This window comes from Barbus barbus (assembly GCF_936440315.1).
Source record: "Barbus barbus genome assembly, chromosome: 41".
Taxonomy (NCBI): domain Eukaryota; kingdom Metazoa; phylum Chordata; class Actinopteri; order Cypriniformes; family Cyprinidae; genus Barbus; species Barbus barbus.
In genome coordinates this window covers 5,305,332-5,332,524 of record NC_136719.1, presented here as the reverse complement: position 1 = coordinate 5,332,524, position 27,193 = coordinate 5,305,332, and the positions used below count along the sequence as shown (strand labels likewise).

The window sequence follows — 27,193 nt, the reverse complement described above, 5'->3', positions numbered from 1 at the left end:
ACTATTGATCATCTCAAGCAGGTCAGATTTCCAGAACAGCTGCTGGATAAATCATGATTAAATCTAATTTTGTGCATTATACTGTTTTGCAATAACATTTTAAAGCAAGCTATATGACATCAGCCTTAATTACTGTAAGTGTACACACTGAGATGCAACACTTCCTAAGAACACTACAATGCTAGAGCTGACAGGAAATGACTGAAATTTAAGAAATACTTTTGCACAATAGCTCTGAACTCTTCTTATGCACATACAATAAAACGGATGTGCATGCTGTTTTATTTTTAGAGTACTAGGGCTGTTAATGAATAAAAAAAACTGAATTGTAGAATATGCATACTGTATAATTATGCAATGTAATATGTATGCTGATTAATGGAATATTTGGTGTTCAGTATAAGTTATAAGCTCAGTTGACAGCATTTGTGGTATACTGTAATGCTGAGTACCAAAAATGATTTCTGTCCCTCATTTTCATTTAAAATAGCAAAAGTCAAGGTAGTGAGGAACCAAATAATGTACAATCAAATTAAGCACAATTCATCCGGCCCTATCTGAGGCAAACTTTCTGACAAGACTATGTGAGACGCAGACTAAAGCTGTGTCCCAATCCAGAGGCTGCATCCTTCAAACGCTACTTTCCAAGACCGAATGCATCACAGCGACATGACAAAAGCTGTCCCGATCCGAAGGTTCCTCAAATGCAGCCTCTAAATGTGTCCTTCATTTCCCGTGCCACAAAAGATACAACACAAGGATCCTTCACAGCCCAGACTATCCAAATACTCATTGCCTGCCAATCAATTAATTGATTTATTTATTGATTTATGTTTGTTTGTTTTTTCTTTTTTTAAGAGAGAGAAAATGCTGAATTACATTTTTAAATGTGTTTCAGCTTATTTGAATATCAATACAATTGTTAAAAAATAAACATTTCAAAACAGTTCAAATATTGAACTATATCTTACTAAGAAGGGAATTTATAGATAGTTAAAATGGTTTATTATGTACATAAATGTACTATGGTTTAGACAGGTTGTGAACCTTGTTTGGATTCCAGACAGTATATAGCCTTTATATATTGTTATTGAAACAATGGGAAAAGACAAGAAAGAAAGTGAAAGGGGAAAAAAGGAAACACACCCAAACCAAAAATAAGCAGAATATGTAGGAATATCAATTTAAAAATAGCCTTACAAATGACACTTTTAAAGCTGCAGAAACTGGGAGAAAATAATATTAAATTACACAGTTAGCGCTTTCTGATTTGCCACTGTAGCAACATATAGCCACCGTTTTGAAATGTAATAATGTTTTACTTGAAAAAAAAAAAATAATAATAATAATTAAAAAGTAATCCTATGACAAATAAGGGACAAAAATCATGATATGATTTTTCATATTTACTTTAATTTATAAATTATTTTAAGAGTTAAAATGTTTATTGTGAAATGTTTCTAAATGTTGATTTACTTGTGCTCAGTAGTTCTCCATTAAACAAAAAAGCCTTTAGTTTTCTCTGTTTTGGCTGGGATCGCACGATCCCATGAAAGAAGCCACTGTGCGGAGCGCAGATGGGCCATTGCCCCTCCCGAACCCCCCTCGAGTTACCCCTCACACATTATTCAGTGGGGCGGGACTGAAGCGATCAGCCGCTGCTACTAGTGCAGATGTTGACAGAGCTCGTGCAGTGCTACAGCATCTCAGCATTTTACACCATAAGCCGGACTTGTTTTGAAAGAAGAGCCCGTCAAATTATACTTTCACCATGGTGAAAGTTGAAGGCTGGATGAAATGTGTGAAATATCTCCTCTTCGTGTTCAACTTTATATTCTGGGTAAGTAATGCATTAGTGTTGTATTTGCATGCTATTGTGTGTGGTATTTTAGTGTATTGTGCAATGTGGAGTCAGTTTTGCGTGCACTTTGCTAGTCATTTATTCGTTGTGTGTGTTGGTGTGTTTACGCACTTTATGCAGGAATTTAAAGCTTGGGAGGCAGGGTGAGATCTCACTGATGTACGACTCAAATCAGATTTTCCACTGGGGGAAGACCCGCCCCTTTTTCCTTCAGCGTGTGTTTGTTTGGAGGGCAGCAGCCGGACACTGGCGCTCTGTAGCACTGTGTGTTTTTTGATTCACCCCACTGACTGAATCTTTTGAATCCGACTCGTTCAGAAAATGGTGGATTTGTTCATTAAGAACAACCAATAAAATGCTCTTTTATAGGTTTAACTTGAAATGATATTTTGTGAAAACAGGGAGAACCAGGAGAGACTTTAGTGAACTGGGTTAAATTCATAAGAATGATTTGTCCATTAAAAGATTTGTTAAAACATAGATTCATTTGTGAATTAAACTCCTTATATGGGCACTAACTGGTCCAGGAACCACAATTTAAGGAAGGGCTGGTTATTTTTCATTAAGCTGACACTTTTTTCTGATTTACCATAAACTTATGGAGCAGCGAGCAGTCTATCCTGATATTTTTCTAGAGTGAATTAAATTCTAAACTTAATCATGCATCAAGATTATTAATCTGAGTGATTATAATAATTACTCTTAAAATAAAATATTAGAAAAAAATAGGATGTTCATAAAAAAGAGGAATCAGTTATGGGAGCATTTGAACTTTTTGGTGGTATTTTTGGGCTATGGTTCCTGCAGTCATGCTAAACCTCAACATACCGAGGAATTTTAAAATGGACGTAATCATTGAACGTAATCAAATCTTAAAAAGTCGTCAGAGTATTTATATTATAACCATAAATTTGGATAAACTCAGCTCTCTATTAAATATATAAATCAATGATAATAAATATAAAACCTTATCCAGTAATCACAAATAACCAAGTCATGAAAATTCCTTGGTCAAAAAGGTTTTGAGAGGTCTGTCTTTGGATGTATCATCGTGACTTGTCATTAAGTTTGGAGTAATTTTTTGGAGCTCTTAACAATAATGAATGTGAATGTGGTTTCTGCATTTAAGCATTGCACAGAAACTGCGTCTGAACTTTAGGAAAAAAAATTTGTTTCCACAATAACAAAACTCTCGTAAAGATTTATTAGTATTTTATATTACATTACCATGCCTTTTCCCCCCACATTTCCAGCCATTTCAGCATCAGGATTTGTCAAAGTTCCAAACAAGTGACATTTTCCTTTAGCTGGATCTTTGAGTTTGTCACACACACATGTATGCTTAGCTGTCTAAATGAGGACATATAAAAATGTATGTCAAAATATATACTTTAATGCATAGATTATGTTCTACATTCACCTAAATCTGAAGTGTACAGCAAGTGGAGCATGTTTAATTTTAGGCTTACCAAAAATTAAGACATTTAGACAAAAAGTTGCATTGAAAATTGCATTCACTCACTTTACTAATCATGCAAAATATAAGCATGCATTAATAGTGCAGTTCGCACAATGCATACCGTATACTTTTCACATAAAAACAGTAAGCATTATACACGCTGTAAAAAATATTATTTTTCAAAGTGAATAAAACTTTAGATTATTGGAGAATTGGAATTCAGTCTAATTCAGTGTTTACACGTTTAATTCAATGTATTACTTGCCTAATTATTTGTTTAATTTAGCAATTTCTGATTAAAAATCCTACACTTTTTTTTTCCCCAAGTATTTCATTCCAAACATTCATTATCTGAGCTTATCCAAACACTTATCCCAAACGTGCATACCTCAGTCAAAGGAAGCTCCTGTGTTACTCAGTGTAACTTTTTCCACTTCCACACCTGCAATGTGCATCAGTGTTGGAGATGTTTTGAAGGAGACTTTGTGAAACAAATGGCCATAACTTCCAATCTCTGTTGCTCTTGTAAGGCTTTGGTGGCACTGCAAGTCACATGCTTTATGCCATCCAGATGAGCTTCATCTCCATTCATGTTACATTAAGTATCCTTTCAAAATATCCAGCAGTGTGACTCTGAATAGAAAGACCAGTGGACAGACAAGGCCTTTGTCTTTTAATGTAATACAGGGTAATGTGGTTAAATAGAATTGAAGAATAGAAGTATGAGAGTCAAGCCTGATTAAGAGGCCTACAGGGAAATAGGATAGAAAAGGGTTAGAGATTGTGAGAGAGAGCTAAAGAGAGACAGTTGGTATGATCCTGACCTAGTTAACCAGTGTGAATGCCAGTGTGCCGTAAGTAAAATGACACAAAACGTCTTGGGCGAAAACATCTTAGTAGTGATACAACAGTTATTTGATCAACACCTGTATTTTATCAAACAGAAGAGCTGAAAATGTTCATGGCTGACTTGAATCCCCTTTAAATTTTGTTTTAAGAAGATCTTTGTTTATCAAATTTGGATTAGCAATCTCTGCTTCTCCTCAAAATGTAGCTGGCATGTTCATACCAATCAATTAAAGGATGAATTTGATATAAAAATAAAATAAATTGTGAGTGTTTAACCAGAGAAATCTCTGCATGGGGGGCTCTGCTTTGTTCAGTTTGACACAAAAACCTAAATAGTTTCAGAACAGTCACAGGAACAGTTGTTTTTGTTTTTTTTCCAGTGTAAACCTCTCCCTCATAACCTGGCAGCTCACACATGGAAAATGGGCACAGTTAGGACTAGACTGAATAGGACAGAGAGAGGAAATTGTACAGGATAATGATCTCTGACCTGTTTAGAGCCACATTAATCTCACAGATATTATCATTCATGCTGTCTGACTGAAGGCGTTTAGCATGCAGTGGCTGTTTGTGATTATTATCATCATCATTAATAAAGGAATGTTTTATTATGGACAACATCTGGGAGACACTGTCAGTTTCAACAGAAAATCCCTCATTCATGAATGCTTAAATACAACCCGAATTCAACTTGGGACGGTTTTTTTTATTATTATTTGAATAAAACGAAAACTAAAAGAATTTCAAATCACATGAGCCAATATTTTGTTCACAATAGCACATAGATAACACAACAAATGTTTAAACTGAGAAATTGTACAATTTATGCACAAAATGAGCTCATTTCAAATGTGATGCCTGCTACAGGTCTCAAAATAATAGTTGGGATGGAGGCATGTTTACATGGTGTAGCATCTCCTTTTCTTTTCAAAACAGTTTGAAGACGTCTGGGCATCGAGGTTACGAGTTTCTGGAGATTTGGTGTTGGAATTTGGTCCCATTCCTGATATAGGTTTCCAGCTGCTGAAGAGTTCATGGTCGTCTTTGACATATTTTTTGTTTAATGATGCGCCAAATGTTCTCTGATCTGGACTGCAGGCAGGCCAATTCAGCACCCGGACTCTTCGACTACGAAGCCATGCTGTTGTAATAGCTGCAGTATGTGGTTTTGCATTGTCCTGCTGAAACACACATCGTCTGGAGGGGAGCATATGTTGCTCTAAAACCATTATATACCTTTCAGCATTCATAGTGCCTTCCAAAACATGCAAGCTACCCATACCGTATGCACTCATACACCCCCATACCATCAGAGATGCTGGCTTTTGAACTGAATGCTGATGACACGCTGGAAGGTCTCCCTCCTCTTTAGCCCGGAGGACACGGCGTCTGTGATTTCCAACAAGAATGACAAATTTGGACTCGTCTGACCATAGAACACTTTTCCACTTTGAAACAGTTAAATTGGCCATGGTCCACAGGACATGATGGCGCTTCTGGACCATGTTCACATATGACTTCCTTTTTGCATGATAGAGCTTTAGTTGGCATCTGCAGATGGCACGACGGATTGTGTTTAACGACAGTGGTTTCTGGAAGTATTCCTGGGCCCATTTAGTAATGTCAATGACAGAATCATGCCGATGAGTGATGCAGTGTCGTCTGAGGGTCCGAAGACCACGGGCATCCAACAAAGGTCTTCGGCCTTGTCCCTTACGCACAGAGATTTATCCAGTTTCTCTGAATCATTTGATGATGTTATGCATTGTAGATGATGAGACTTGCAAAGCCTTTGCAATTTGGCATTGAGGAACTTTGTTCTTAAAGTATTCCACAATCTTTTTACTTTCACAGATTGGAGAGCCTCTGCCCATCTTTACTTCTGAGAGACTCTGTCTCTCTAAGACATCCCTTTTATAGCTAATCATGTTACAGACCTGATGTCAATTAATGTAAATAATTGCTAGATGTTCTACCAGCTGAATCTTTTCCAAATTGCTTGCTTTTTCAGCCCTTTGTTGCCCCCGTGCCAACATTTCCGGAATTCGGGTTGTACAGTGTTGTTAAATTATAAATGGTATAGCTAACTTGTTTTGAACCTTCCATATTTTTAAATGGAAGAAGATTCATTCATTCATTATGTTTTACCCTTAAATCCAAACAGATATATGTCTAATCTTGGACAATCTATTCTGCTGAGAGTGAATCATACTCCCATGATGTGTGTTAAATCATAGAGCCTCATTAATTATTAATAATGTGATACTGTCAGGGGCACAGAGGACAGGAAGGCATAAAAGAGTGAGGTCAGAGTTGCAAACTGTCTTGAAAGACAAATGAAGTGGCAAGCAAACTATAAAAACTGAACCTCAGGTAAAAAGGAAACAGAATTAATTGTTTTTGGGGCTACTGCTTCCATGCTATTTTGGGTAACCAGTTAGCTCCATTATAACTAATTTGCAAAATAATGTTAAAATGCTGCCAGAATTGGTGTGTCTAAACAAAGCCACTTTTTTACTGTATTTAAACACGTACTGTATATCAAAGTTGGGGTGGAAAAAAGTATTTTAACATAAAAAAATGACAAGTGCTGCTACAGTTGTACTGCACTATGGGCCACTTCTGAAGCTTTAGTATGTGCTTTATAAATGAAACTGGACTGGACTCAGGTGTGGTTTATATATCTTAATCACCATCTGGTCTATTGACATACAGACTTGATCCAAAGAAGTGCGGCACATTAGCAGAGAAAGGCGCATGAGTTATGATAATGCTCCTGTAATTGATGCTAACAGGACAAGAGTGGCTTTGTGGTAAGCACCATTAGGCGTTTGAATGACTTCATGTCTGTAGGGATATTTGTGTGTGTGTGTGTGTGTGTTGCCGTCATGGGCGTGCAGATGGGTCTTTCTTCAAGTGCAGGCACCTGATGTACTAGATTTGATTTATTATTTTGTTTTTTGTTATTTGAAGGCCTCATTACAACTGCCTTGGTAACTTTTTAACATCCCTTAATTATGTTTTTTGCTAGTTTTGAAATGGCCTTTATAGTTAGTTTGTTTTTTTGGCCAAGATTTTCAATTTAGAAAAATATAGCATTTTTTAAAAATGTATAATATAAAAAATTTCTTCAAATTTTGAACACCTAGGGCCAGTTTTACTAAACAGGGCAAATTCCAAAAGAGCGCCAATGTGCGTGGAAATTTCTGCAGGTGATTTACTAACAACGTGCAAATTAAAGAACACAGACACAACATCTCATTTACATATCGACCAATGCTATATACCAAGTTGGGGTGTGCGATATATATCGTCTGCGATAATATCATAATTGTTGTTTTAACGATATGCAATTTGACATTATCGAGTATTTTGCAAAAACCAAACAGAACACCTACGAGTGCACGCTTGCATTATGTGATGTAGTCTAGACTAGGGCGCGTGCGCATTGAGTGTTCTTTCACTACATGATATTAAAATGCATTAAGAATTATCACAAAATTCAAGATATAGGGGCAGAAAATGCGTGTATGTATGTATATATATATATTTCATATGGTTAAAATCACAGGAAGAGTGCCTTTTTTTTCTTCAATAATAATCATGATTACAAATGTGATATTGATTTTATACAACAGTTCAATAAACAATATATTAAGAGACTTATGTTTTAGACAACATATTGCCTGTTTTTGCTCCATTTCGCCAACGAAAAATAATTCCAAACAGCTACAGCACTGTTTTGCGTCTCTGAGCAACAGGATGATGTTGTTTCGTTCCTGAATGAATCAACCGTTTAAATGATTTGGTTCAGTCGCAATGACTCACTTGTTGACAGTGACTTGCTGCCACCTACTGGAGATTTTAATTTCACATTCAAAATTGAAAAATAATTCAAATATCAGTATTTAATGTTTAAAATATAAAAATATTATGCATTTGTCACTGCAGGTTAAAGCACTCCATGTCCCTCTGAGCTGCATTAAACAGTGTGTAAATACATCTAAATGCCACTTCAGATGCAACTTCTGCAAAGATTCATTTTGTTGATGCTGGTTTCATTTGTTTGGTAACAGCCTAAATGTCTTATTATTCTAACTGACTGATTAAATGTAATAATTTGATTCAAAAGATGCACACTTTTAGAAAAAAAAATGCCTTTATTAAAGGTAAAATTACCCATGAAAGGTAAAAATGAATTTAAATTTATATGAAAAGATTAATTTCTATCACTGATGTGAACTGACCACACAGAATATGAAGAATATCAAAAACTGCAGCTGTCCACGGTACACAGATATCAGAAAAATAACACACTCAGCAAAATATCGTCTAATTATCGTTATCGGAAAAAATCCCCAAAAATATTGAGATATAATTTTTTTTTTTCAACATCGCACACCCCTAATACCAAGCGCATCACAAATTAGAGCAGTCACAACTAAAGAATAAAGAAATAGGTAAAGAAGCCATAGTAGACTGAAAAGGAGGCCAAAAATGCTAGAAGTTGCAAAACGTTTTGATAGAGCTGGTATTGCGTGACTCCTAGTTGAGGGTTCCAAGTCATCTTTTATTTCCGAAAGCAAATGCAAATTAACATGGCTTGGCAAACGATATTTTCATGTTGTGGAAAAAATTACTTCTGCACACGCTCTCTGTTCTCTGTGGTGCCTCCTCTTAGCAACAAATTGCAGCCGTTTCAAGCGCAAAATAGTTTAAGACATGCTTTTTGGGCATTAAATGCTGGCGCAAATACCAGTAATTTGACGAGCGCAAACTTTAGTAAAACATATTGCGCGATTCATTTGAATTCTCTCCTCCCATAAATTTTGCGTCTGAAAGAGAAACTCCTACAAATGCATATTCAATAAAGTCCAGTAGCCCCTTACTGCAGCAAAAATCCAGGGGGCGGGGTTGGATCCACATCTAGGGGGTGGAGATGGGTGGGTTTAGGGATAAGGGGGTGGAGACAGGTAGGTTTAGGTCTATGTAAGGTGGGAGGAGTTGGATCTAGATCCAACCACACCGCCTGGATCTTGAATGGATCATAAAGTCAGGTGCAAAAACAACTGTTTCCACGCCTTTTTAGCGCTAATTTTTCACTGCGTGTCTTTAGTAAAACATGACAGTAGGCTACTATTTTAACGTCAAAAGACGGTTTGCGTTGGCGCAAGCTGTTAGTAAAACTGGCCCCTAAAGTGCACTTTGTAATAATGTCACATTTTAAGTGTTCAAATATATCTTAATTCATCAAGTTTTAATAATGGTCATGTTTTCTTGTGTTGACTAACACACTAAAGCACATGTAATATATTTGATTTTAATTTAACCTATAGTATGTTATTTGTTATTACATTTAGGTTTTGTTATTACATTTAAGTTAATATAAAATACATACAATTTTTAATATTTTAGTTTACCATAAATGCTTTATTTAAAATATAAGGAGCCTTGTTAAGTGTGTCAAAAATCAACAATTCTCAACATTTTTTTTTTTAAGTCAAAAATGTATTGTACAAAACTGATAATCATTTTTTACACAAATTAGAGCTGACCTTTAGTTGTAGCTTAATTTCCTATTATTTTTATTAGGAGGTTTTGCTGAATCAGAAATTAATGTAAGACTACAAATACACAAAGAGGGAATAGCAGGTAGTCGGGGAGAGTGAAGTGTGTGTGTGTGTGTGTGTGTGTGTGTTCCGCCACACCCCTAATCATCAGACAATAGAAAACTCTCCCTTTCCTCCCACACGCTCTCAATACTGTAATCATTATAGCGTATGTCATAACAAGAAGGGTACTGTATATATTCACAGATAATTTACAGAATTAGAAAATGATAGATTATCATCATATCCTAGTAAAAAAAAACAAAAAAACTATGCCATAATTTATTTAAAATACATTTATTTCATGCTAAGTATACTTCAAATGTATTAACATATTTATTGACATATCACTTAAAATTCTAATTAAAATGTATTTGGAATACTACTTGTGCACAATGCACATTTCTGAATATTAAGCCTAGTTTTAATGTGTTTTAACTGTTGATGAGGATTGTATGATCTTTGAATAATATCGGTCTTCAACAGCAAGATATTTAAAGTGTGCATGAAGTATACTTGCAATAGTTCCACTTTAGCACAATCAAATATACTAAGTTCAGTATATCTGTAGTTGGACGTCAGCACTACTTCGTCCGCACAATTAAAGTGCATTTAGAACTAATTTAGTTGTTACCAGTTTAGTACACTAAAAGTACAATTGCAGGGTATTTTTATTAAGCTCATAAATATGTAAATGTATTTGTAGTATATAGGCACAACATAAATAAATGTACATTTTAGAATACAAGCCTAGATTTATTTCTTTTTTTTTTCTCTAGGGTAGATATTTCTATACCTGCATTTTTTTAACCTTAGTGTGAAGAAAATTTTAAGACTCTAAAGAACTTTTTTTCACTATAATGAATCTTTTGTGGAATGGAGAGGTTCCATGGATGTTAAAGGTTCTTCTATGAACCGTCAGTGCCAGTAAAGAGCCTTTATTTGGTTCTCGGCTAACACTCTGACCAGTATAGTGTGTGGTTTAGTGCACTACATGAGCGCTGTTAAAGTGGAAACTTTCCTGAGCGGACTGGATTCTGTTTTCCACCATGAGATCTAATCAGCTTTTCCTGGGTTTGGGTTGACCAATTCTTTCTTTCTTTTTTCCTTTCTTTCTGTTTTTCTTGTTCCATAACGACTCGCATGGAAACGTACCTCCTTCGGCTTTTCCAGCATTAGAATTGTTGTTTTGGTGTTTGCTGTAAGTTCTTCATTAGGGAATGTAGACATATGATCTCATGATCTCCAGTTTATATTGTGTTCAGATGGGCACTTGGAACATGAAACATCAAAGCAAAGTCTGCTGGTTTAATCATGGCGGCTTTTTTTATTTAAATTAAATTTTTGCTACAAATGAAAACTCTTATTTGTTGCTGAAATTATGGAAATTACATAAAAATGTGCTCAGAAATAGGGCACCATAAAACTCCCAATAAACTTGAAAAAGCCAATATGTTTTCCATATACTGTAGGTTATGTAAAATTACAACAGAAAGCCAAAAGCGACCCAATAGGCAATTTATAAGAGTAGAAACAGGCCTCATTTAGCATTCTGGAATTTTCTCATTTAAAATGTTTTTCCAGTTTTTAATGGTCTTTCTTATCCTTTTATTTGTTGTTCTTACTATTTTTCATGCATTGTTATGGTATTCAAATTTAAAACTAAATATTTGAGAATTATTTATAATTATTCATAATTACTTCCCTAGTAAAAAAATGATATTATACTAAGTATAGTTCAATTCTATTAACATACTTGCATTAGTTCCACTTTAGCACAATCAAATATACTTCAGTATATCTTTAGTTGGACTTCAGCACTATTTTCACACAAATAAAGTGCAAAATTGTTCCAATTTAGCAGACTTTAAGTATACCAGTTTAGTATACCAAAAATTGCAGATTATTAAGTATATTAATATGTAAATATATTTTTAGTATATTTATTTTTCACTTGGGATTCATTTATATTTTTTTTAATAAATTGATATTTTTTGTCCTGCATTTACTTGATCAAAAATATAGTAAAAACAGTAATATTGTGGAATATTATTACAATTTAAAAATAGCTGTTTTCTGTGTGAATATATTGTAAAATGTCATGTATTTCTGTGATGCAAAGCTGAATTTTCAGCATCATTACCCCAGTCTTCAGTGTCACATGATCGAATTAATCGAATTTGTCTGAGAAATGATTCCTAAAAGATTATTTAAAGTCATTGTTGTGTCAAGCATCAAACAGAAATTACAAAGAGTAGCTTCAGCAATAAATATTTTGTTTGATAAAATGTATTACATATACTGTATAATAAACTAAAACTGCCAGTAGGTGGTGGTAAATATCTTAATGATTAAGTCATCGAGCCGTTTATTCATTCATTTGATTCGTTCAAACGGCTGATTCATTCAGGAAGTGAAGTAAAAGGTTCTTTATGAATGGTTCATTGAATCATTAGGCTTGTTTGACTTGACTCACCACCATCAGACCGATCGGTGTGTGACATCAAAGTACCGCAAGAGCTATAGAGAGCAGACGGCTCCTTATACTTTTGAATCGCTCTCGCGGTCCTTTGATGTCACACACCGATCGATCTGTGCAGCGCCGCTTCAAATCCAACGAGCCTACAGCCAATGGTTCAACAGGCCAAAAGATTCACCCAATTCATTCAAAACGAGGATTAAGCAATGAAATAACACAATATTAACTTCTTACTGAACTGTTGGATAAGATCAGAATCACATTTGCACTAGTGTTACACATTTACACTTACACTATCGTGTAATATTGTGATGTAAATATGAGACAAAAACTCAAACAGGGGCATTTTGCCCCATATCTTGAATTTTAGGGACATTCTAACTACGTTCTCTTGGCTTTGTTACCCTGCATCAAATTTGTCATCAATCAACTGTAGCCTATGAAATGCCAGGTCTGGGGAGTTAAATGCGTTAATAATTTTAACGCCTTATTTTTTATTAAATTAATTAATCTAATTAACGCGTTAAATCTCCAGCCATAATATAGGCTGTATATGTATTTCTCCAATTTGAAGAGGGTATGTATATATATGTATTATTTATTTATTTCAATCGCACGCGCAGAGACACTCCTCATTGTCCTGTAGGCTATAGTGCAGTGTAACAGACAGACAGTTGGTCTTTTGTCCCAGAGATAACCCCTGATGCTAGAGGAGATCTCTGGAGAGGGAGGGAGGGATGATGTTACACTGCCAGTGTTTGAGGGGTTTGCTGTCCCGCGGGGGGTTTTGTTATATATGACAGCTGTAGCAGACAGGAGAGGCTGAGGAAAGTGCCGATCGTCTTGCATCATCCTCATGGATTTCTTTTTAAACACATGTAATATGATTTTTCATCCCCTTAGATTATCTTTGCCCTTCAGACCTGAGAAATCCCAGATGTGTTGATTTTACACAAAAGCCCATTTTAACATGTTTTACCCTCTCCAAATTGGAGACGTTTAGGGATATATAAAATCTGTTTTACTTTTTCCCAAATTCCGTTTCTTTCTCTTTTTAACTCCTTTTTCTATCAGCCTCAATGAAATGTAACACTGCAAATTGTCGTTGGAGATTCTTAGTCTTCCTTCGCGCTCTTTCAGTCGCTTGACGTATACGTCGAAATTCCATGTCCATTATTGTGAAACCCGCGAGACACAACAAAAACACAGCTCCGATCACAGCATCCTCCATCCTCCTGTTGTTAACGTTGTTCTTCTTTGTTTACGTTGTTGAACGCCGCGTACAAATGACATCACTGTTGACCGGCTTACGTCACTTCTTAGTACCCACTGTCAGTGCGAATGCAAGCCTTTAAATGGTACTGGGAAATAGTTTGCGCAAAATCGTCCCAGTACTTTAGTACTGTTCTTTTAGTTCTGGAACTCAAGCAGTGCGAAAGGCCCTAGTGACACTCTCCATAAAGAGGGTAAGTCACAGAGGGTCATTACTGAAAGGGGTGGCTGTTCACAGAGTGCTGTATCAAAGCATATTAAATGCAAAGTTGACTGGAAGGAAGAATTTGGGTAGGAAAAGGTGCACAAGCAACAGGGATGACCGCAAGCTTGAGAATACTGTCAAGCAAAGCTGATTCAAACACTTGGGAGAGCTTCACAAGGAGTGAACTGAAGCTGGAGTCAGTGCATCAAGAGTCACCACGCTCAGACGTCTTCAGGAAAAGGGCTACCAAGCCACTTCTGAACCAGAGACAATGTCAGAAGTTTCTTTCTCTTTTGAACTCCTTTTTAATTTTTTTGGATTCCATTTTTTTTTCTGGATTCAATTTCAATAATTTTATACACTCGAGGATTGTATTAAAATGTAATTAATTGAAATCCTGAATCTTAATATATTAGACAGCAATTTATTAAACGTTTAATAAAAATTTAATTTTAAGGCCCTATGAAATGTTTTATTTTTTTTCTCAAATTTATTTTAATTTTTTTTACCAAATTCTGTTTTCCATTCATTTTTGCGATTCAGAGTTTCATTAAATATTAATATTCAAAAGCATCTCTAATTAATTGATTTTATATAAAAATCAACCCCCCCCCCGTGTTGTGTATTCACACTTTTTCTGCTAAAAACATTCTAGAAAAAAAAACAAATTTCTGGTATTCCTTTAAAAATAATGTTTTAATAATAATTGTATTAGTAGTAGTATATCATTACTAGTACCCTAGAAATGGCACCCAGTGGTGGCAGGAGTCCAAGAGTGTAAAACTGGGAAGGGAGCTTTAAATCGAATCAAACTATACTCAAACGAATGGGCTTTTGAATGAGCGTTGAGTGTTATTTAATGGTGATGGTGGCTGAATTCTACGGCCTGCTTTTCCTTTCATGGTTTGGCCTTCAGCTGCCATTTCTCAGATTTAAGAGCGAAAGGATCCTGCCAGAGCGGAAAATATCTGTGCCACCTCTCCATAGAAAAAATGAAGACAAAGAGTACAGAGTTTTTCAGGCCTTAGATACATCTCTGACAGTGTTCTCTTATTCATTTTTGTCAAATGAATTCATCTTGAAGAATTGAACTCGAGACATCATTGAGCTCATATCGTGGTTTAGTGATTTTATCTGATGATCATTCTTCAAAAATGTCTTTTGTGTTCTTTGGATCTGAAATGTCATCGTCTAAAGATCTTTCGCTGTTGTTTTTGCAGTTGATAGGTTCGCTGGTTCTGGCTGTGGGCCTCTGGCTCAGACTTGATCCAAATACTGTGTCTCTTCTAGGAGAAGGCGGACCTGATACCTTCTTTATCGGTAAGTAATTCATTGATAATATTTCACAATAAGGCCTTTGTTGCCCGGGGCAACTTTCTGAGGAATTTTGCCGGGCAACAGTGTTGCTTGGGCACTTTTCCACTGAGAAAGGGTAATAAATTTTCAATCTGGATACTTTAGATCGGTTGTGGGCCCTGTATCTCACCTGGTTGCCCACTGACGACAACATTAACTAAAGTTGCCCGGCAACATTGCTCAAAAAGTTGCCCCTTGTATCATCAGCCTTACAGACACTATGTCTAATTTTGTCAGTGTTACAGAGGGCAGCCTCCAGTTCTCCAAAAATACTGATTTTGTTTTGATTATTTTAAAACTACTATATATTTTATTATGTAACTTATTTATTATTATTAACTTTTCTCTCAAATTGTTGTGCTGATAATATTCTTTTAATAAAAAAGTTGTTAAAAATATTACAAAAACATTTTCAAAAATGAATGAAATTATATTATTTTAATAATATTTATAATTAATATAAAGCCATATATTATATTATATGTTTAATATATTTAAATATTTGTTTTTAATTGTATATAAAAAAAATTATATACAATAAATAGGATATTTTTTAATAGATTCTACAGTTCTGCAAAATATGAATTAAATAATAAAAAAAAGAATACACACATTTAATTTAGTGCTTTCAGAGTTTTGGACCCCACTGTAGCTCTTAAAACAGAAATAAAGCAGCGTCAGAAGAACCTATAGTGTTTATTGGTACTGGATGGAAACATCTGAGGCCACTCAGGGTGGCAAAGTTTCCACGGCCTTCTGCCCAGCCCTCATGAGATACACTGAGTTCTTGTACATTTCAGAGGTTGGTGTATCTGAAAACAGGAAGTGACATTTCAAGTTGTGCATACATGGAGGAAACCACAAGACTTCAGGTTTGCTGTTGCAACAGTTCAACCTGGGAGGAGAGAGAGATACAGAAGGTCATGCTATATCTGGATGCAGAGGAGAACAGAACTTCATGATGTCAGGAATATTCTTATCCTCAGACAGCCTCTTCAAGCTTGGTTTAGGCACTGACTTCACCCTCATCTGTGGGTTTTAGCACTTAAGGCAGCGAAGAGAAGCCAGTGTGAGTGAGCATGACTTAAAGCCTCAACAAGATCCCAGTGATAAAGTCACATAGTCGTTTCTCATCAGCCCAGATGAAGACTTGTCATCTTCCTCCTTTCAGCCTGAAAACCACAGTCAAATTTGCAGCACACGCAGTCATGTTTTCCATAGTTACATGCAAACACAACCCATATACATTTATATTTATAGACTTACTGAAACTAGTCAGTTTCTATCATTATTTATTCACCCTTATAGTTACATAGTTCCACTATCTATCTATCTATATACACAGGTGCATCTCAAAAATTTAAAATATCGTGAAAAAGTTCTTTTTTTTCTGAAACTTATTTCAAAAAGTGAAACTTTCATATATTCTAGATTCATTACATGTAAAGTAAAACATTTCAAAAGTGTTTTTGTTTTAATTTTGATGATTGGAGCTTACAGCTCATGAAAGTCAAAAATCCAGTATCTCAAAATATTAGAATATTTAACATACCTGCAAACTAGTCACTTTTCGATATTGTCTTTTCCCTTTATTTTGTTGTCGGAGTGCACCAGAACGCTTAATTTACATGTTAAATTCTCAAAACATTTTCTTCAGGGGGACTGGAAGGAAGAACTTGGGTAGGAAAAGGTGCACAAGCAACAGGGATGACCGCAAGCTTGAGAATACTGTCAAGCAAAGCTGATTCAACGATATATTGCAGTCCTATGAAGTTAATAATTGGTCTGTGCAAGAGACTGAACATTGCATTTTATGAATCCACATGGACCACGGTTTTAATTTAATTTAGTTATAGTAGCAGGGGTTACCTAGTCTCGCCCACGGACCACTGGCTGAACGTCTGATGCATATCGTACACAAAATTAGAAACACTTCAGGAGTTTCGAAGTCATCATCGGATTGGTTGAATTCTACAGTATTTCCGGAAGACATGTATGTAATGATCTTTAACGTTCCACCTGGAAACAAAGATAGCATGTTCAAAAAACACTTTCATTTTCTTATAATATGCATTTCTTTTTATCTCGTTTGCTCAACGACTCCCAAACGATTCGCTCAACGATTAATTTTTCCAAACCCCTCCTTTGCATGATGCTAATCTGCGGTGATTAGTCGATTTCCTTTAAAGCCGTGTTTGTGAGCTTTCAATGCTCCAAGAGCGGCACCTAGTGGCAAAGAATGAATTTGCATTTTCATTCAGACCAACGCGAAAATCAAGTTTTCCCAGGTCTGCGTGCGCAACAAGTCGGCGGGCAATATGCTAATGTTTCATGTTGACGTCAATATGAAACGGTTTGGGATTAATTTTAAAAACGACTCATTTCAATGATTCTTTCTTTTGAGAGACAATAACTTTATGCATGGTGCACTTTTAGATTTAAAACTTTGCAGGATGTTTTCATTCACTTAGAGCTGTGTTACACACTGCATGAAGGGTAATTTTCAAAAATCCATAATAGGAGCACTTTAAAGATATGAATGACACCTCAAATCATATGACGTATTTATGAAGGTGTGACTTTTTATTAATACTGTTTTATTCATACTGAAGAATACTGTTTGTATTAATATCATTACACTTATTTGCTCTGTTTGAAGTAGTACCGAAGCAGCACACCTGTTTTCAACACTGATAATAATCAGAAATGTTTCTTGATTCTCAAGAATTTCACTCACGAAGGCACATGTGCTGTGGTGATGTGACAATAAAAGGGATTTGATTTGATCAGCATATCAGCATATTGAAAATTCACAGTAAATCACAGTAATAAATTACATTTTAAAATATATTTGAATAGAACATATTTTAAATTGTAATAATATTTTACAATATTACAGTTTTTACTGTATTTTTTATCAAATAAATGTATGAGCATAAGAGGTAAAAAAAAATCACACTTTTTCGTCGCTTTTAATACCCTGGCTTGAATGATGAATATGATATACTACAGGGTGACATTGCAAGCAGCTTAATAATTACTCATCATCTGCCTTTTTATCCTATTTAATGATATAGCAAGATAAAGGGTCGCAATATCCCCTACAGTCTCTCTCAGGAGAGCTATGATCTCATTTCCAGCCTTCCCACCTGTCCCAGGTCTCCTGTGGCATAATTATACCGGCTCAGGATGAACTCCCCATGCTGAACTAAAGAGCTCATGTCTCTAGATTACATTTTGAGGCTGGAGTCTGAGGAAGCTGATCCTAGATAAGCAGACTCTCCATGCCCTGATGTTGACTGAACCTGTCAGGCATTAGACTTGTAGCTTTGCTTTGTTGCGGAGGCAGATGGGAATTGATGCACCCCACGCTCTTTCTATTTTGCTCTAATGAGGAGAATAAGTTAATGGAAGAGGCTGGAGTGAAAGCCAGTGAGATCATCTTGAAGGGTTGTGCGCGGTCACGCTGTGCTCAAACACATGCCGTCATCTCCCAAAGAGACTCACTAACGCTTGTGCGTCCCTCTGCCGGTGCCTCGGTTACATTACGTCCTGCTGAAACCACAGCAATGTAGTGCCAAAAAGGGACTAATGCCATAAGAAAATTATTCTTAAATATTTCAATTCACATCAATGGCAGCTGCTTGGCTGGAGCAGGACTGACCGCGAAGTACATGATTTTAAAATCTGCAGAATCTTCAGGATTATTGCTAATATTTAAATTGTGATGCATTTAAAAGCCAAAACAAATTATAAGTGATTATTATTATTAGTTATTTGTTTTTACTGTTATGTTACATTTTTAGCTTATGTTTTACTGTATATAATATACAGTATCAGTGTTTTCCACTGGATTTTGTGACCTCAGAGCCTCTAAGAAAGAACATTTTGTACATTTTAAAATGAACTGCTTAAATCCAGTACAATTTGAGAGCAGAATCAAGAGCTTCTCCCCCTTGTGGCCAAATTAAACAGAATGGGGGGAAAAAAATGCATTGACTTTTTAGTATCTCCTTACATTCCCTCTTGTGTTTTAAGCCAAACTATTTTAATAATTATTATTATTGTTGTTGTTGTTGTCTCTAAGAAATAAATATATTAATATTATAACATAATTTTAGCTTTAACTTAACTATTAATGTTATAAATGTATTAATATAGTTTTTTTTAACAACTATAAAGTTAAATTATACTACAGTTGTAAAATAACAATACATCTTAATAAAATGAATTAACTTTTAAATATTTTTGGTGGAAAATAGCAGAACTTTACGTTTCTGTGACAACAGGCTTTCAAATGTTTTCATAAAAAAAAAAAAAAAAAAACAGTCAACAGATTTCCGCGCAACTGGAATTTAAAAATTGACACATCCCTCACCCCTTTTTAAATGTATTAAATATTTGAAGTGTTTTGAAATAAGTTATGTTTTGGCTGCCAGTAGCAATAAGCCATACTGCATGCTTTGCAATATTTAATTTTAGCAAAATTCTTCATATTTTCCCAGCAGTTAAAGCATTAATTGTCTCTGTGTGTTCTGGTGTTCTGCGCAGGGGTCTATATCCTCATCGCGGCCGGGGGTCTGGTGATGCTGGTGGGCTTCTTCGGCTGCTGTGGTGCCGTGAGGGAGTCTCAGTGCCTTCTGGGATTGGTGAGTGTGATATTCTTCTCATTTTGATGGACAGTAAACTTGACGATGTTGAACATTCTGATTTGAAAATTTAAAAAAAGAAGAAACTCCTGGAATATTTCTTTAAATACTCTGTTTGAAATCTAAAGTAGCTGTAACCCAGGTACTGTCTCTCTTTCATGGCAGTTTTTCGCCTGTCTTCTGGTCATCTTTGGAGCAGAAGTTGCTGCAGGAGTGTTTGGTTTCCTCAACAAAGACGAGGTACTAAACTGCAAAAGATCCCAGTCATGTTGATTCAGAGTTCATTTGAAAGAAAATCAGCTTTTTATTCATTTGTTATTTTAGATCATTAAGGAAATAAAACAATTCTATGACGAATCAGCAGGAAACAATGGCAATAATGCAACCGTCCAGTCCTACCATGTCACTGTGAGTTTACACTATTACCTCATTTTTTGCGTCGCACTGTTGATTTAAATAGGAACAGTAAATATAAAGTGGAAAATATTAACAATCAATTGTCCTATAGAGATTACTAATATTTTATATATACAATGCTTATTTAGAAACGTCATATGCTTATTTAGTGTCTTCTAGAGTATCATTTTAGTTTTATTTAAAATTTGATACAGTATTTATTAACATTTTGGATGCTAATTTAAGTTTTAAGAATTTTGTTATATGATTTTGTCATTTTTAAACATTTCTATTTTGCTTTTTTTTTTTTTTCATTTCAGTTTTAGTTTTAAACTTTTAAACTTAATTCAATTATTTTCCGAGGCAATATTTCTCATTTACGTTTCAGCTTGGCAGTATATTAATTACCAAAAATTACACAGTTTCAGTTATCAGTAACAACACTGATATAAATATAAATGATATACTGTATTTGTCTAACCTTGTTATGAAAGATTCACATTTGTAACGCTTCTCATCTGCAGCTGAACTGCTGTGGCTCAACCAGTGTGTGTCCAGATGCCATTTCAAACCAGGTGAGAATGACTGAAGCACAGATGAGGACCATTATTGACTAGGACACTAGTACCTTATGTTTGGCACTTGTAAAACTGTATAACACTTCAGTTAGTGTGACATCTGTTCAACGTGCATTGAAACTGAGTTGTTTAGGAAGATGCATATTATCAATCAGTCAATAATCAATCTGTTTGAGTCTATGCAGACATGTCATGAGGCCATTGAAAAGTTTTTCAACAGTAAGCTCTTCATCGTGGGTTATGTCGGGATTGGAATCGCAGGAGTCATGGTAAATGTCGTTATGTCATTAACTGTAGTCAATTTAGTCAGTTTTTATCCTGATCCTGTTTAATTTTCAAACTTCATCTTTTGAATACTTTTAAATACTTTTAACTTTAAAGCAAGGCTTTGTGAAGCCAACATCCTGACCATTTTCCTTGTTTTGTTTTTGTTTTTTTGTTTTTATCATATATCTATATATTTAAGATAGTCAGAATACATTAATATACACTGCCATTTAAATGTCATAAAGATAAAGATTTTTGGAGTGCTTTTGGAAGAACTCTCTGATGCTTATCAAGGCTGCATTTATTTAATAAAAAATACAGTAAAAACAGTAATATTGTGAAATATCATTACAATTTAAAATATTATCTTTATCTTTTAATATATTATTGTGATCAAATAATATATATTCCTGTAAGTTAAAGGTGTATTTTCAGCATCATTACTTCAGTCTTCAGTGTCATATGATCCTTCAGAAATCATTGATAATTTGCTACTCAAGAAACATTTATTATTATTATTATGATACAATGATGAAAACAGTTGTGCTGCCGCATATTTTTGTTTAAAAAAAATCACGAAATATTTTTTTTCTGGATTCTCTGATGAATACAAAGTTTAAAAGAACAGCATTTATTTAAAAATAGAAATAGTTTGTTATATTATAAATGTCTTTACTATCATTTTTGTTAATGCATCCTTGCTGGAAAAAATAATTAATTTCTTTTTAAAAAGAATCTTACTGACCCCAAATGGTGGTGTATATTTGAACAATAAGTACAACCCGAATTCCGGAAATGTTTAGGCATTTTTTAAATTTGAATAAAATGAAAACTAAAACTCTATCAAATCACATGAGCCAATATTTTATTCACAATAGAGCATAGAGAACGTAAAAAATGTTTAAACTGAGAAATGTTACAATTTTAATTTTATTTTCAAAATGAGCTCATTTCAAATTTGATGCATGCTAAAGGTCTCAAAATACTTGGGACGGGGTCATGTTTACCATGGTGTAGCATCTCCTCTTCTTTTCAAAACAGTTTGAAGACGTCTGGGCATCGAGGTTATGAGTTTCTGGAGTTTTGCTGTTGGAATTTGGTCCCATTCTTGCCTGATATAGGTTTCCAGCCGCTGAAGAGTTCGTGGGCATCTTTGACGGATTTTTCGTTTAATGATGCGCCAAATGTTCTCTATAGGTGAAAGATCTGGACTGCAGGCAGGCCAATTCAGCACCCAGACTCTTCTACTACGAAGCCATGCTGTTGTAATAGCTGCAGTATGTGGTTTTGCATTGTCCTGCTGAAATACACGTCTTCTGGAGGGGAGCATATGTTGCTCTAAAACCATTATATACCTTTCAGCATTCATAGTGCCTTCCAAAACATGCAAGCTACCCATACCGTATGCACTCATGCACCCCCATACCATCAGAGATGCTGGCTTTTGAACTGAATGCTGATAACACACTGGAAGGTCTCCCTCCTCTTTAGCCCGGAGGACATGGAGTCCATGATTTCCAACAAGAATGTCAAATTTGGACTCGTCTGACCATAGAACACTTTTCCACTTTGAAACACTCCATTTTAAATGAGCCTTGGCCAACAGGACACGACAGTGCTTCAGGACCATGTTCACATATGGCTTCCTTTTTGCATGATAGAGCTATAGTTGAAATCTGCAGATGGCACGACGGATTGTGTTTACCGACAGTGGTTTCTGGAAGTATTCCTGGGCCCATTTAGTAATGTCAATGACCGAATCATGCCGATGAGTGTCGTCCAAGGGCTCGAAGATCACGGGCATCCAACAAAGGTCTTCGGCCTTGTCCCTTACGCACAGAGATTTATCCAGTTTCTCTGAATCTTTTGATGATGTTATGTACTGTAGATGATGAGATTTGCAAAGCCTTTGCAATTTGACATTGAGGAACGTTGTTTTTAAAGTATTCCACAATCTCTTTCACAGATTGGAGAGCCTCCCATCTTTACTTCTGAGAGACTCTGCCTCTCTAAGACATCCCTTTTATAGCTAATCATGTTACAGACCTGATGTCAATGAACTTAATTAGTTGCTGAATCTTTTAAAAATGTCTTGCTTTTTCAGCCCTTTGTTGCCACCGTGCCAACTTTTTTGATACCTGTAGCAGGCATCAAATTTGAAATGAGCTTATTTAGTGGATAAAAGTGTAAAATTTATCAGTTTAAACATTTGTTATGTAATTATGTTCTATTGTGAATAAAATATTGGCTCATGTGATTTGAAAGGCTTTTAGAAATAAAAAAAACATCCCAACATTGCTGGAATTCGGGTTGTAATAATAATAACTGTGGAATTTAATCCACAATTATTTATCATGGAATAAATAATTGTTGATTAAAAAGGACGCAAACAGGGTCAATTATAATTTATTGCGTAACATCTACTCTTTTTACAGATTATTGGCATGATCTTCAGTATGGTCTTATGCTGTGCAATCCGAAACAGCAGGGAGGTGATCTAACACAATCTTCCTCACCTGGACATGACCTTTCACCTTTGACACTTAACCTTTGCTGGACTTGCATATACAACAATAACATTCCAACCAAACTCAAGGTGTTCTTCTGCCACTCAGGAGCCAAAAACAAACTCCACTTTCATAATCCTGTACACCTCAACCAACCAATGGTTAGTCCAGCCAAGTTGTTTAAACTATCAAATTGCTGGATTGTCTTTATTTTATGCCTGCTGGTTGGGTGCAGAGCTGGATCTTCCAAATGCGACAAACACAAGTTGTGAAATTCGTTTTAATATAATTTAGATTTTGACTTCAGTTCTAGTGCACACTGATCAGCTCTTTCTGCGAGAGTTTGCAGATTTATTTATTGATGTTATTCCAGGCTGTTGCTGTGTGGTTTTGCATGTCAGATAAAAATATTGTGTAAGGTGATGCCAGGGGTTCTGGGGCAAACCCACGGCTGCTGGGAAGGGTGAGAAGAAGACCCACAGATGCCTTTCACTTTACGTTTGTACACAAACAAAGTAGTCTTCTATGTCACCGATATATTCCAAACGCAAACATATGCTTACCAAAGGATCAGAACGACACGCACATGCATAAAAAACTCACATGTTGGTAATCTTCAGAAGAGTCCTTGTATCCATATCTTCCAGTAAATATTTCATTAATAGAAGTTAAAGTTCTATAATCATTTACTCAACCTGATGTTGTTCCAAACCTGTATGGAAGCCTGTTTCTGTCACTGAATAATATATATATAATTGCGACTTTTTATCTCAGAATAGCCTGATACAAACTCGTAATTCTGAGAACATGTCTTTTTTTTCTTCTCAGCGCTGGACTTTATAACTCGCAATTGCGAGTTTATATCTCACAATTCTGAGGACAAAAGTCAGAATTGCGAGATACAAATCCGAATTGAGAGATAAAAAGTCGCAATTACCTTTTTTATTTTTATTCAGTGGGAAACGGGCTTCCATATGTATGAGTTCCTTTGAACAATAATGATATATTGATACTATGGAAGTCAATGCCTACCATGAATTATAAGGTTACCAACATTCTTCAAAATATCTTCGTTCTTTGTTGAACAGTTGAAAGGAAGTCATACAGGTTTGCGACAACTCGAGGGTGATTTTTAACTCAACTGTACCTTTAAGTCTTGCTTCCCCTCTGAATTTCTCTATGTCCTTTCCACTTCAGGAAAGGCATACTAACACATATTCCCAGCTCTGCTTTTCTTGCATTTGAACTCACGCTAACACCGATGATCGGGTTTCTGTTATGTAATAGCCGGGCTCATCTGAAGCCCCCACTGATTACGGTACAGCCCGGTATTCTCTGGCTCGATGGAGACAAATCTTCTCATTCTCAAGCTGGATCTTATGGTGTAGAGTTTCCTGGTTATTTTACACATGTAGCTAAGTAAAGACTCTGAAGATCCACCGACACTGTCTTGTGCCTTCTACCGTCTATAATTGGTTGCATCCAACCATCTGCGCTGTGAATACGAAACGGATCAGACATGAACAACATCTGAATCATTTGCTTGATTTATTTAACAATTGAGGATGGTTCAAGCAGTGTCCTTAAGTGGAGCTATTTGAAGAAGAGTTGGTTACACTTTTAAGGTATCCTTGTTACAATGTAATTATACATTTAAGTACGAAGTAATAGTAATTAACTCCATGTACTTATTAAAGTTAGGATTAAGGTTTGGCTTAGGGTTACTAGCATGTAATTATGCATAATTTGTTGTTGTTATTATAATAGTAAGTACATGTAATGTATAACAAGGACACCTTAAAATAAAGTGTTACTGAAGAGTTGTTATTTTTATTATTTCAACATGCATTTATATAAATTGCATGAATAAATTATAATTGCATTGGTTGATTTTGAAATAATTAGGAGACTGTCCATGTGAATTCCTTTGTACACACATCCACTTATTTAATTAGTGAGTTTCTTTTTTTAGATTAGTAGTTTTTTGTGATTTTATTGTATAGGATGGTGAAGTTGAGACAGGAAGTAATGCGAGAGGGAAACAGGATCAGGAAAGGAACTCAGGTCACGCAAAGCACATCTGTGCCATGTGTCATGTTTTGAGGTTTAAATTGGGTTTTGTTTCTCACATTTTCAATGAGGTCTCGCACTATTGAACCCCACCTAAATTTCAGGTATTGGACAAAAAAATTGTCACCTATTCTTCAACTTCAAATGATCAAATCTGCAGAATTCTGAAATGAACACTGAAGTATATACAGTTTATAAAGAATCAAATTTTCCACATACTGAACTGAATTGAAACTGGCTTAGTCCAGATGTACTTACAATCTCAACACACAGTCACACTAGCGATATTTTGGCAAAATTGGCAAAAGGCAAAAATGGTCTATTGTCAATAGTGTAGTAATTCATCTAGTGCAGCTCACACAGAAGTCACTTTCAAACCAAAGCTTTCTGTTGTTTCAGAGTGGAAAATTAAGCTAAATCTATGTGGGGAACTTATTCGCCTTCACCCAAACATGCAGATTCCTATTGAAAGGACTGGATTTCGCCTGTAAAATTAGTATATGTGAGTGTATCTTCAGACTTACATTCTGTGTACATATCTGTGAGAGTTTCATAAGTTGTCATTGTAGTTGTAGTGATCATGGTCTTCTGTATTGTGCAGTTAATATGTATGGAAGCAGTTTTGGCCAGTGTACAGAAACTTTTTGTTTCATATTATGCATTTGAAGGTGCCTTTTTTATTTATCCGAAAAGACAACATTGTATTTGGTTGATTTTTTTTTTTTTTTTTTTTTTTTTTTTTATGAAAGGATTGGAAAAGGGATGAAATCTCTTTTTTGTTGTTTATAATGGGGCAGCCATTGGTTGGTCAGATATATTTCTGCTGGTGCATCACTGCTGAAGTTCCTCAAGTTGAAGTGGCATTAGAGTAGCGATTAGAATACGTCGTAGTCGATGCTAACAGAGAGTAACACATGAAACAAGTGTTCCGTTCACATTCAATGTTGATGTAGATCTGTCCTCATACCCAAAAGCAACCCTGTTCAGACTGTAAAATAACTAGATGGAGCATGTAGTGTGGCTTTCGGGTAGAGGCTCTGTTGTAAACTATTTTTAGTGTGTTATTCCTACACTTTGTGTAAACAATGTTGAGATTTTTGTGTACTGTAAACATAACTGCAGTCTTTTGATGTTAGTGTTCATAATTTGTGTTTAATTTATTTTCTGGAGAACAAGTTCAAAACAGCATTCAAGTTTCTCAGGAACACTGCAGCACGAGAACAAATAAACTTGTTTGAAGTTTCTGATTCCTGTGTTTTTGCTGATTTCTCGTGTTCATGTTACCGATTGGTTGTCTGTTAAATTAAAATTTTGATGATGGGTGCCCCGGCTTTTCTAAGCAGACTGACTAGGATTTACCACAGGACCTCAGTTGGCCCCCTCATCACATGACATCAATACTGCTTGTCTTTTTAACTGATTGCAATGGAAGGCTCTGGAAGTGAAATGTTAGTAGCACAATCGAAACCATGTTGTATCACATGACATGGACTTGAGTCTTATATCAAGAGAGAGAGAAAGCGTGTGTGTGTGTGTGTGTGTGTGTGTGTGTGTGTGTGTGTGTGTGTGTGTGAATACCCACACAGTGTGAATTTGGCACCAGCTTGGCAGTAGGTATTAAGTAAAGCTTCTGTTA

At 35.5% G+C, this 27,193-nt stretch overlaps 1 protein-coding gene across 1 annotated transcript; it reads left to right on the top strand.

The window, feature by feature from the left end:
• Positions 1-1,630: 1,630 nt before the first annotated feature.
• LOC306860365 (CD81 antigen-like) lies at positions 1,631-26,803 on the top strand. Its single transcript, XM_079402027.1, has 8 exons — positions 1,631-1,840; positions 14,955-15,054; positions 19,642-19,739; positions 19,905-19,979; positions 20,064-20,147; positions 20,660-20,710; positions 20,899-20,982; positions 23,416-26,803. Exons 1-8 carry the CDS (start codon positions 1,772-1,774, stop codon positions 23,479-23,481), a joined length of 627 nt encoding a protein of 208 aa, XP_079258153.1. The 5' UTR covers positions 1,631-1,771; the 3' UTR covers positions 23,482-26,803.
• Positions 26,804-27,193: the final 390 nt, after the last annotated feature.